General features: G+C 46.0%; 1 protein-coding gene and 1 long non-coding RNA gene across 13 annotated transcripts in view; one reads left to right on the plus strand and one right to left on the minus strand.

The window, feature by feature from the left end:
• Window positions 1-12,349, minus strand: part of Nfia (nuclear factor I A) — a 544,849-nt gene that overhangs the window by 344,169 nt on the left and 188,331 nt on the right. For 2 of the 8 annotated variants that reach the window (XM_052718431.1, XM_052718429.1), the window contains exon 1: window positions 421-795. The exons of 4 other annotated variants lie outside the window; for them this stretch is intronic. In XM_052718431.1, coding sequence (XP_052574391.1) covers window positions 421-447 — 27 coding nt within the window. In that variant the 5' untranslated portion in view covers window positions 448-795. Of the gene's footprint in view, window positions 1-420; window positions 796-5,369; window positions 5,439-5,799; window positions 5,819-12,349 lie in introns of those variants that run through there. 2 more of the 8 variants (XM_052718428.1, XM_052718427.1) reach the window with 2 other exon arrangements.
• LOC128097737 (uncharacterized) overlaps window positions 1-12,349 on the plus strand; it is a 221,574-nt gene that overhangs the window by 460 nt on the left and 208,765 nt on the right. For 2 of the 5 annotated variants that reach the window (XR_008213964.1, XR_008213959.1), the window contains exon 1: window positions 336-424. The exons of the other annotated variants lie outside the window; for them this stretch is intronic. This is a non-coding gene — a long non-coding RNA (uncharacterized LOC128097737). Of the gene's footprint in view, window positions 1-335; window positions 425-12,349 lie in introns of those variants that run through there. 5 annotated transcript variants of the gene reach the window in all.

Raw genomic sequence — 12,349 nt, forward strand, 5'->3', positions numbered from 1 at the left:
CGCGGGAGGGCGCAGGCAGACAGGGCGCCCCGGTACAGCCGGCGTGCGGGGCTTGCGGGGCTCAGCCGCCCCTCCCCGGCGCGGAGGAACCGCGGGCACCGCGCTCCGCGCCGCAGACGCCGAGTCCAGATTGCAGCGTGTCAGGGGCTGCAGCCGCGGACACACGTGCGGGGCACCCGCAAGCCCCGGCACTCCGCAGTCCGGCGCCCGGATATTAATTAACGCATTAATAAGAGGGCGCCATTAGCCATGTGCCCACACAAATGGCCGAGCAGGAGGAATGCACCCGCATGGAAACAAAGTTACTTTCTTAAAGCTGCAGCCCCCCCCCCCCGCACACGCGCGCGCACACACAGAAACACGCGCAGACACGGCTCCCGCCGAGGCACACGGCCGCCCCGCGCCCCCGCAGCTGCTTACCTGGGTGAGACAGAGCGGAGAATACATAACTGCCGGGCGGCGGGGGGTGCGTGCACGTCTGTGTGCGGGCTGGAGGTGTGCGTGAGTGTGGGTGCGAGAGGGAGAGAGAGGAGGAGAGAGCTAGGAGAGGGGGGAGGAAAAAAAAAAAATCAAGCCTGCTTCTTGCGTTCACATTTCCAACTCGGCTCAACTGCAGCAGCCAGCGCTCTTGCCGCTCCACGCGCTGAACTTTAACCCCGCCTAGAGTTTCCCTACACTCCACTATACTGTCTACTGTACGCGGGCGTTAAAGGCATAGCGCACCCTTTCCCGCTCCCGCGCCGGCCGGCCGGGTGCCCGCGAGCTGCCCGCGCGCCCGCCTGCGCCGCGTTCTGCACCGCACCGCTCGGCCGCCGCCCGCTCGCGCCGCCGCGGGGGGGGGGGGGGAGGTTGGGGGGGGGAGCTGGATGGGGGAGGGGCGGCTGCGGCGCTGACACCGGTCCCCAGCCTGCGCGGCTGCCCGCCCGCCGCTTGCTCCGCGCTCGCTGCCTCCCGCGGCCCCCCGCCCCCGCCCCGCTCGGCGCGGTCCCGGGAACGCGGCGCGGAGCGGTTTTCAGCGTGTCCTCCGGGCGGCTATAGGCTGCCACAGGATGTGCTTAAGCAAACAAAACTACTTTTCCTCCTCCCCATCCCCCCACCCGCGCCGCAGCCCTCCGCGGACGTCGGTGGAGGATTGGGGCAACTTTGCCAGGACGCCCCGTACCCCCGTGGGTGGCTGGGTGGGCTCCCTAGAAGCCCCAGAGAAGGGCGCGCGGCACATTTGCATGTATGCAAATTTCTTCTAAAAAAAATCAGACCTTCTAGGTAACTTTTCCCCCCTTCCTCTGAAATGCGGTAAAGCTCAAAGCATTGTAATCTCTCCTGCGAAGCTTTCTGTGGGAATAGTGTCGTCGGCAGAGGTAATTATGCACAAAAGCCTGCTAACTTTGTGCAGCCATGGCCCTATAGCAGTCAGAACCCGGGTGCTGGGGAATAGTAAGGTCACCCCAAAGATTCCCCAGATTGCGGGGAGGGGGGTCTGAAGAAATGAAGGCGGAGAGTCATGAGTGGCCGCTCTTCCCTCCTAGAAGTCGGGAGCTGGTGGGTTTGAATACAAACGCCCAAAAAAGTTCTGTCATGTCAGAAACAACAGTGGTTTAGCTGGGACATCTTTCTGTGTGTTGTGGAGGAAAACTGTGAAAGGGTTGTCCCCTTAGGAAAAGGATATGTTTGTATCCCCAAATGGGAGCCCAGAACTGGACATGGACTAACATCCGAGTCCGCGTTCCCCAGACACCCTCTAGAAGGGTGCGTTTTGCGGATCCCCACTCCCTGCCCCCAGGTAGTATTTCTGAAAATGGAAAAGAGCTTCCTGCAATTATTTTAGGTTTGCTAAAGTATTGTTTTGGCGCGCGGGAGGGGGGGGGGCGGTTTTAGGGTTTGGCACCTTGCCAACAAGCCTGCTCTTCCAGCTTTCTTTTTTTCTTTTTCTTTTTTTAACTTCATATTTTCTCTTTAGACTCTTTTCTCCTGAAGGGGAAAAAAAAAGTATACCTGTCTCCTCCAAACTCTCATTTTCTCCTCTTCTCCTTCCTAAAGTTTTGCAGCCTTCTGTATTTACCAACCCTTCTCAGAAATCCCCAGATCCCGACACTGGCACATAGACCAGGGATCTGCTCCCTGGTGGAGGGTGACAGGGCTAGAGTCTGCAGGCATGCCTACCGGACAGAAGAGTGACTGATGGAGTATGGGCATTTTTCATTCAGAATTTTTTTTTTTTTTTGAAGGGGCAAATGCTACTAGAGAAGGCCAGCTAAAGCGTTCTGCAACAGCCTGCATCCCTAAAGTTTTGTTTATTCTCTAGTCCGGTTGGGACTACAGTATTTGCTCCAACTCAAGAACCCATTCTTTCTCACCCACTTTCTGCCCTTGAATGTTCTTGGAAACCTGTCCCATTACTTATTAAGGATTGAAGGAAAATAACTTCAGCCTTTAGTTAGGACGTGCATTTCGCCAAACTAAGCAACTTGGTTCCTTGTGTCTTTCAGTAAGGAAGAAATGTCCTCCAAGCTAAGAGGAGTTAGAGAAACATTCCTGGCCATGAAATCCTTTACTGGGATCTATAACTTCAAGACTCTCCAAGTTTCCTCGACAGAAGTTTCTGGCTGAGGGACCCAACATGTAACTGAGGCACAGTGACAAGTTATTGTCCCGAGTGTGCTCTGGGGAAGCTCTCTTCCAAAGCGGATTATTATTATTATTATTATTATTATTATTATTATTATTATTGTATATAAAGATACATTTCACATGTGTCTTTTCAAAACAGCAAAGATTCTTACTTTTGATTCTCAAGGGGAAATTTTTTTTTTTTAAATAACTGACTTTCGCCGTGCCTTCTTTTTTTTAAATGGGGGAAAGTAATTTAATGCTGATATTTCCACTTTAGAAACTTCTTTTGTTGCAGCAGTGGATGTGCCCGCGATTTCCAGCATTCTGCGGTTAGCAATATTATCTTAAGTAACTTTTGGCGCCCTTCGTAAGACTTTTGGATATGGGACGATTGTTTGCGCCCTCTAGGCAAGGGCTGGATCCAAGTTCAGCACCAAAGCCCTCCACATCCGCTCCTGCTTTCTCTCCTATCTGTGCCAGCTCCCGCTCCCTCCCCCGCTCCGGAGGAGGGTGGAAGGCGGGGGAACACTACAAAGCCCAGTTCCAACTACAGCCTTTACAAACTAGACTGAGAAAAATACCGGAGAAGAGTTACAGTTACAGAATGGCTTCTGGTAACTTTCTCTCCAACAGGCATAAATTTAAACACACAAAGAAACAGATGTTCCTGAGAGGACAGGCAGGGTAAAAAGCATTTCTAACTTTCTCCCCTCTTCTAGGTTGCAAAAGTAAATCCTTGTCTAGAGTTCACAAAGCTACCAAGGGAGGGAGAGGAAGGAAGGACAGGGAAAGAAGGGGGAGGAAAGGGAGGGGCAAAGAGAAGGGAAAAGAGGGGGTAGGAAGCACAGGTGATACATGAAAACTAGTTTATTGCAATCATATAAATGACCCATTGTTAGGAAGGGTAAACCCCTTATTGGAAACATTACTCCCATCCTTTATTTTGCAAGTGGTAGGAGGCTGCCTTGAAACTGGATTGTCTTTGCAAAACGGAGGTTCCTGCCATGCTCTCTGCTATCCATATTCTCCCTGGCACAGAGCCCAGCCTTGCATTTACTGTTTTATTTGCAGAAACGTTACCTTGCCAGCTTTAGTGAAATCCTCTTAGATGTATAAATTACGTCAATAAAGTTTCACTTCTACATACATCTGAAATACCTCTCATTTCTAGTCTACTTAATTGGGAAATTGTATTAATGTGATTTAGATGTTAATGCCCAAAGTAATGAAGATGGGGCTAGGATTCCTAAGTGACAATACCATTTGCTCTATAGTTATTACCAAGACTAACTCTATTAACTAGCATTTTCCAGCAGTTTCTTCACTAGTTTTTGACTTGCTGGTAACTCACGCAGATTTCTCTTACTTGCATATAATCCCCAATTGAATCATGTTGCTGAAATGGGCAAACAAGTGAATTGTCACATAAACTTTTCAAACCAGGTTTGACTGCAAGGCGCAAGGCCCAAGGCCCAGGGAAGTAGTTGGATGAGTATTAAATCCACACTAAAAAAAAAAAAAAGTAAGGAATCCATATTATTTTCCATCCATTCCCTACAGAATTAGGTGGTGATTGATATATTTGAGCCAGAAGATGCAAGTTACATCTCCAAGACAAACTAAGGCAGTTGGTTTCCACCATACAGATGTCAAGGACATGACCAAGAGGCCAGATTGACACATTCACCCTCCAGCAGGGCTGTTGTGGTAACAAGAAGAAATGTGAACTTGGCAGGTCTTAAAATGCTCTTTGCTATTGACCATCATCTGAAACAGTAGAATTCAAGAAAATCCACTCCTTCCCTCCTCCTTTTCAAATCTACAGAACAGCTGTCCATCCACCTATGAAGCATTCTCTTCCTTTGATATGCCAAAGATTCTAAAAGAATCAGTGAGAAGTTTTGAAACGCTCAGTGCATTCCCCAAATTGAGGCATATTTCTCAAAGAAGTAAACCTCTCCTTCTACAAGTTACCAACTTCCGAGTATTAAAAACAACGACTAATGCAAGCTTAAATATTACTGTAGCAGAATTTTCCAAAAGAGCAAAGTCAAAAGGCACACAGGATTCATGCAAAAATCCCCCAAACAGCTTTTTTCTCCTTTAAACTCAAAAACTCTTTCCTATTGTGATTGCTAAATCCGGAAGCGCTGGTATCTTTGACAGCTTGAACTACACACACCATCCCCTTCAGAACTGCAGAGAACTTCAGATCTCCTTTGCCCCGCCCCCTATGGCTATTACGAGCCATTGTATACCCAAGCTTTCTCATGATTGGATAGAGCTTCTGTCAATCTCGTATGTTGTCTCATTGATTAGAGGATCGAATCGTCAATTATTCTCGGGTCCAGACATTTCTTTTCGGGTTAGGTTGACTGCAGAGGCCAGACGTCTTTAACAGAGCAGAGCACGTACAGGATCTCCCCCTTCCCCTCCCCCCTTTTCTGGAACCGAGCAAGCGCTAGGAGGAAAAAAATCTGTTAAGCTCAGCAATTTTTTCAAATCCTGGAAAAAAAAAAAAGAAAGAAAGAAAGAAAGAAAAACCCGGTCTCTGCTGCACATAATAAAAAACGCCATCCACAAAGCTGCATCTTTAAAAGAAAACCATCACAATAGACATTTACCCAGCAATCACTTAAGTGCATATTCAAGCTAGAGAAATTTAAAAGTCTTAGCCATTAAGCATAACCATTCTACCGTTGTTTATATAACGCATATAGTATAAATGTAAAATAGAAAGTTTAAGATGTACCACGTACCATTGCAATGTAAAAAGAGTACGTGAGAAACTTTAAAATGCTCAGACGAATTGCTTCATAGCTTGTCCCCTGTTTTTTGCATTAAAAAAAATAGCTAAATAAACTTGGAACCGTTGAAAACCCGGAAGAGATTTTTTTAAAGCTGCTGGCCAAGTTGCAGGCTTCTTGGATAATTTTTTTTAACTCCAAATCAAAAGGCTTCTGCCACTGCAGAACTTCTCTCTCTCTCTCTCTCTCTCTCTCTCTCTCTCTCTCTCTCTCTCTCTCTCTCTCTCTCTCTCTCTCTCCTCTCTCCTCTCTCTCTCTCTCTCCTCTGTCTCTCTGTCTCTCTGTCTCTCTGTCTCTCTCTCGGCTCTCTCTCTCGGTCTCTCTCTCGGTTTCTCTCTCTCTCTCTTTCTCGCTCTCCTCTCTGAAAGCGATCCAATCTAACCCGGGCTAGCTGCTTCTCAGATTCTCTCTGGATTTGCCTGGTGTGCTTGTAAGAGACTTTGCAGAAGTTGCGATCCTTTCGGCAGCCCCTCTTTCCTCTCCCTACCCCCTTGTTTATTTCCGCAATCGCTGCAATTTGCATAGTAACCACGCACGAGGCGGAGGGGCCGGAGGGGGCAGGGGACAGGCCCGGGCCTCCCCTCCTCCCGCTCGGCGCAGTCTCCTCCTCCCCCACGGCGCGTGGCCAATGGGAGCCCCGGCCTTCAGCGCAAGCTCGGGTCGGGACTCCTGGCTGCAGAACAGCCCCTGGGTTGTAGGCCTGGCTTCTGGGATCCGGGTTTTGGCGCAGGGGAAGTTTCCTTGCTTGTGGAGCTTGCAGCAGGCTTTTGGAGATGGGAAGATTACGGAACATTTGCCCGCAGTCATGCCGTTTTTGCATGTTTTAATCACGCCTGCACACCTGCTTTCTTGGTTTCTTTTTCCAGAGCCTCTCGTGAGTTATTAGACTAGTTCAAGATGGTTAGTGAGAGATTTAACCTTTATTTGCACTGATGTAGACCGGGAGTTAAAGATCCTCTCTGGTCCATTAAATCAAGACGGAGCAAAATGTCAGCGAACTTCAATGAGATAAGGCTTTCGTCCTGGGTTTAGAGCAGGAGAGTGGCCCTGTTCTCTCCAGAGGATGGAACACAGAATGGCTAGGTGGACTCCAGCAAGAATGCAGCTCCTGTAAAGCATTGATGCTTTAACAACATTCTAATTCGATCGCCAAACTCCTAATTTATCAATATTCATACAAACCCTGGATTGTACAAAGTCTAAAGCAATCCCTCCCCTTCTTTCCCCCCAGAAAAGAGCTGAAAGGATGATGACTGGGGGGAGGGGCATGTTAGTAACTGGTGTGAGAAATCCTTCTCCTTCCCATTGACCTGTCTTATTCCACTAACCCATACTCTTTACTACGACCATGTCATGTGGCTATTTCACCGTCAAACTTGTTTTATGTGTTTGTTTTAAGCATCAAAATACTCTTTGATGCAGAGCACGGACCAATGGCGTTAAAGGGAGTATCTCTTTAAATGGAAAAAACGTCACACTAGACTTGCACTTTTTGTTACTCTGTTATTGTTGTTGCTGTTTTTAGTGTGTTTGCTTAGTGTCCCTTAAGTCACTTTGGATATTTTGCAGAGTAAATGAATTACTGGAAATTGTATACTTAGCTCACCTGATTTAGAAAAAAAAAAAAAAAGTTATCCAGTCAAGAGGACTAAGAAACATCCTGGTCCTCTCATTTCCATAACCGTCCTTGGTGAAAAGATATAATCAGTTAGTAAGACCACTCACAGTTAAAGTAAGGGCTCGAGGAGACTCCCATTTTATTTTGAATCCTAATTTTCACTTCAGTCGTGCACTTACTTAGCAACTCGTTAGCTGATGCTGCCTTACCGGGAAGAATCTTGCTGTGGCTGTCCTTGGAATTAGACAAGCGGTGGTTGTTGTGGTTGGCTTTTCATAGACTAGGATAAGCTTTTACTCTGCACAGCCCGTGGCATTTAATCCAGTCCTTGTCTACCCAGCATCCACTTCCACTTGGCATACTACTCTGACTCAGAAATAAACTAAATAGAATGGCTTAGGTAATAATGATATCGATAGTGATGATAAACAATAGGTTAAGTAATAAAGAAACGCCCTAGGCCTACTTCAACTGGTACCAGGCTCTGTTGCCTTCAAACAGTTATAATAACACCTATAAAAAAAAAAAAAAGGGCCGGGCGGTGGTGGCGCACGCCTTTAATCCCAGCACTCGGGAGGCAGAGCCAGGCGGATCTCTGTGAGTTCGAGGCCAGCCTGGGCTACCAAGTGAGTCCCAGGAAAGGCGCAAAGCTACACAGAGAAACCCTGTCTCGAAAAAACAAAAACAAACAAACAAACAAAAAACAAACAAACAAACAAAAAAAAAAGGACACTGACCTGTTGTAAGAATGAAAAGCCATTTTGTCAAGGGTTAAGAACCTTAGATAAGTCCAGGAGGTTCCTACTGCCCTGCCATGATCTGAATAACCCACACTGCTGAGCAAGCTAGGCCTCATAAGTAGTTGCAACAGTGAGTTTTCTGTGGACTGTGTGTAGTTCATGATCCTGATTTAATGTGATAGGTTGAAGTCATTACCAAAGTGATCTTGAGTATGTCCATCTAGTCAACAACATACCATGTGTTTCAGAGTCCATCCTAGGTTTTAATGTTGGTCATACCATGTGACTTTATACAAATTATTCAGCCTCTGCAAGTATCAGCTTCCTTGTTTGGAAGATGAGAAACATTCACCTAATATGTGTATATTGGATTCACCATATTGAGCCATGTTCTAAACATATTGATATGTCATTGTTATATATGTGTATGTGTGCATACACATATATACATACATGTGACAGTAATGACCAAGTCTACATGGCTGTGCCAATAGAGTCATGAGGGCTAGGAAAGAGCAAATGATACTGGTGATGAACCGAAAGTATGCATTTGTCAGACAAGGGAGGAACAGGTCATCTCTCCCCAGTTAATGTATACAAGTGATGCATGGTGGTTGGTTAGTTTGTATTGACTTGCTTTATAGTAACTAGATGACAAGTTACAAGGTCAATGTAAGGCTAGATGGTGGAGAGGCTTATGGGCAATTTAAGTTTTCATTTGAACGATTGGGAAGTCATCAAAAGTATTTGGCTAGAGAAAGCAATACAATAAAATTTGCTGATTAGGAAGCTCACTCTAGTAAAGAAGGCAGAGAGAGAGAGAGAGAGAGAGAGAGAGAGAGAGAGAGAGAGAGAGAGAGAGAGAGAGAGAGAGAGAGCACTTTGGGGCTGAAGAAGGTGAAGACCTGAGCCCTAGCTCATCTGCAAACCATGAGAACAAGGTTCTGTAGAAGATGGGGTTAGGTTTGGGTATGGAGCGTTCTGCTAAGTTACCCCAGCTAGAGGTGCTATTTGTGGAAGGTTCTTGAATGAGATGAGGCCTAGATTTAGGGGAGCAAATTACTGGAGGGGTGGCCTTGTGGCTATGTCGTATCCTTGGCTCCTTTTTCTATGTTCCCTGGGCACCATGAGGGTGAGTAGCTTATTCCCAGTGACCCCCACCCTCACTTGCACTCATAGTCCCCCCTCCCCACCCCCCGCTCCCAACCTAGGGTGGTGGCCATGAACTTGTGCTTCACCACAGGCCCAGAATCAGAACCAAGGCCTGTGGGATGAATGAAGGCTCAGAAACTATGAACCCAAATGCCTCCTGTTTTAAAGTTGTTCTCTCTGGTAGTCTGATCACAGTCAGAGGAAGCTAACGTAATGGCAAGGAGGTAAGAAAGGAGCAGCGTCGCCGACAGTTGTCAAGGCATTTGATCAACGGATACGATTGAGAACTAACACTTTTCCAGACATTCCTTGGTGTCCACGTGCCCACCTATAAAGGCAGAAGAGGATCTCTCTGTTCACAAACTGCCACTTCCATCATGCCCTTCCGCCTAATAATTGATTAAATAATATAAAAAATGACACCAGTAATGGCTAGTACGCCTATATTGAGTGTTTATACCTGATTGGTTTGTCCTCAGTCTTGACTTTGTATCCAAGCAAATTCTGTTCCACCATACCAAAAAGCAGGTGTTCGTCAAGAAGGGTGACTTGGATTTGCTAACCTCATTGTGAGCCTGAGCTTCCACGGAGTTTGGCTTTATGCCTTGAAAATGGTCAGCTCTTCCAGGAATTCTGCTTTGTTGACCCAAATAGAACCCTAATCTTCTTGCAGGCCATTGACAGAAACTAGAACAGCAGAGCCTGACAGAATTTTGAGATGCTGTTCAAAATTGCAGGATGTTTTTGATAATCAGTTTGTTCTAATTGTGAATAAAATGGGACATTGAAACAAAAATGTATATTTCTATTTTCTCAATTTCCCTGTGTAGGTCCTAGATTAACCAATGAGGTTTTTTTTTTTTTTTTTTTTTTTTTTTTTTTTTTTTTATTATTATTTTTTTTTTTTTTTTTTGGTTTTTCGAGACAGGGTTTCTCTGTGTAGCTTTGCGCCTTTCCTGGAACTCACTTGGTAGCCCAGGCTGGCCTCGAACTCACAGAGATCCGCCTGGCTCTGCCTCCCGAGTGCTGGGATTAAAGGCGTGCGCCACCACCGCCCGGCTAACCAATGAGTTTTTAAAGCAAGCCAGTTAGCATGGGCAGTCACAGGATTAACATAGCATTATAATTGATAACTTTCATAAGAAAAATTAAATCTAGGAATTAATAAGGCCCCTAAGTAAGCAAGTATGGGCATATATTGCCCCTTCCCCATCCCCAGTCTGTCTTATTGTCTTGAATATATAGATGAACAGTTTGGAGTCTTAGAGTTGATACTTACCACTCCTCCTCTTGGGGAAGTATGTGACATGTGATGAAGTTTTCAATGGCACAGGAGTGGCACCCAGTTCTTAGATCACTTGGTGAAAGGAAATTTGCCTTGTTTATGGACCTTCTCAAAGGCAAAAGAGAGGCCCTAACATCACATGGAAGGGCTAGGACAGTGCCCAGGAGGCAAGAGAGCAGAGAGCCATGGAAGAATGCGAATCTCTAAATGACTTGGTTTGACAGAGACGCTTCCTCAGTGAGAGTTATATGTAAGCCTCTGTGCCCTGAGATTACGGGGTGGACTGATAACCAAGAGTAACAAAATCTGGGAATTCCTTTCAATTGTTATCTCTTAGAAACCCTGAGGGCAGCCGGGGGCGGTAGGTGGCGCACGCCTTTAAATCCCAGGACTCGGGGAGGCAGAGGCAGGGCGGATCTCTGTGAGTTCGAGGCCAGCCTGGTCTACAGAGTGAGTTTCAGGACAGGCTCCTAAAGCTACACAGAGAAACCCTGTCTCGAAAAACCAAAAAAAAAAAAAAAAAAAAAAAGAAAGAGAAGAAAGAAAGAAACCCCGAGGGCTTTAGAAACCCTGAGGGCTTTCCCCAGTTTAGGATTTACTACTGAATTTTATCCTCAGCCTTCTTTTTCAGATGCTCCTTTTTCACTCACTCTCTCCTTCTTGCTTTCTCATCCTTACCACAGGCAATGTCTTCTTTTTCTTTTTTTATGACTTTCTGACATACCATATATGTTTATCCCTCTCTGTGTCTGTGTGTGTGTGTGTGTAGTGTGTGTGATTCCATCTTGCCCCAGAGAACTTCCTGATGCTTTCTCTCCTATTCCATTCATTTTCAACAGCTAACTTATGCTACTTCTCACTCTTTTTAGGCGGAAATTGGTCAAAAATCTCCTGTTGCTCTCTAACATCTAAAGCTCTATTTGTTAAATTATCAATTATTTATATATACTCATAGAGATAATTATTTTATTCATTCTTGTATATTTGCTCTACAAAAGTGCCCATAGTAGACCCTTAATAGATAGCTGTAAACATGTGGGTAAACACAGAAAATGGCTACCTTTCCTACCTTCAATGCTCTGGTAGTAAACAAAGCTAGATGTATGCTATTGCTAGAGAGGGCCTTATTGCTGGGGAGAATTGTGGCACGAAGAGAGACTCTGAATTTGCCTTTCACAGGATGCCATGCCAATCACCTTTAACCTTCTTGCTGAATAGGTGCCATTCCCATTTCATAGATGAGGACACTAAGGTTCAGCAAACTATGGAGAGATAATCAAGCTCCCACACACTTGTCAATAGTTGGGTAGAACACCCAGTTCACTTAGCATTCCCCTTCAAAGCTCTACACTGTGATGTCCCCTTTAGGAAGGAATGTGGACTTGGAATTTCTTAAAGTTTTCGTGGTGACAGCCTGTAATCGTAATCAAAAGCAGACATGTGGCTCCCATCCTTCTCTTCTTGGACACAACACAACAAGTACAAGAAACTGAACAGAATGTCATCTCAGGAAGCTGCTGGGGTCACCAGGGAGGAGAAAACTGAAAGGGAACTCCTGAGGATCCAGCAACCATGTTCTATAGACGATAACGCTGAAGCTGGCCGAGTTAAGGAGCTGGCCACACTGCAGGGAAAGAATCAGGCCCTTGCCTGGTGGGTGCCAGGCATGTTACCTCATGCAGAGGCAACTCTGCAGGAACAGGGAAGGAGCACATGACTGTGTCTGCTATCAGCGTCTGAAAGAAGACTCGGGAAAGAGACGTACTGTTGATAAACCCCAGTGAAAGAGAGGAAACATTGAATTATTAAAACAAGGTCCAGGCTAGTACTGAGAAGTGTACCAGCGTGTGCAGATAGTAAAGGGTAATTTCCGGGACACCAAAGGAGGGTGAAGGCAGCAGCTGGAGGTGAGGATGCTGTGTTTAGAGTTATGAGCCCTGCTCTCTACCACTGGTGACTTTGGACAGGTCAGTTTCTGGGGCAAGCCCCTCTGTAAAACATAAATATCATCAGCCTTCCTTTCTTCATAAGATTCGAGGAGGATTCAGTGAAATTGTGAGTGAGAAACTGGAGAACAAAAAACAAAAACAAAAACCTGAAATTCAGCTCTGTGGGGACTCGGACTGCCAATACCTGC

This window comes from Peromyscus californicus, unplaced genomic scaffold (assembly GCF_007827085.1).
Source record: "Peromyscus californicus insignis strain IS unplaced genomic scaffold, ASM782708v3 Scaffold_5__1_contigs__length_169319896, whole genome shotgun sequence".
Taxonomy (NCBI): Eukaryota; Metazoa; Chordata; class Mammalia; order Rodentia; family Cricetidae; genus Peromyscus; species Peromyscus californicus.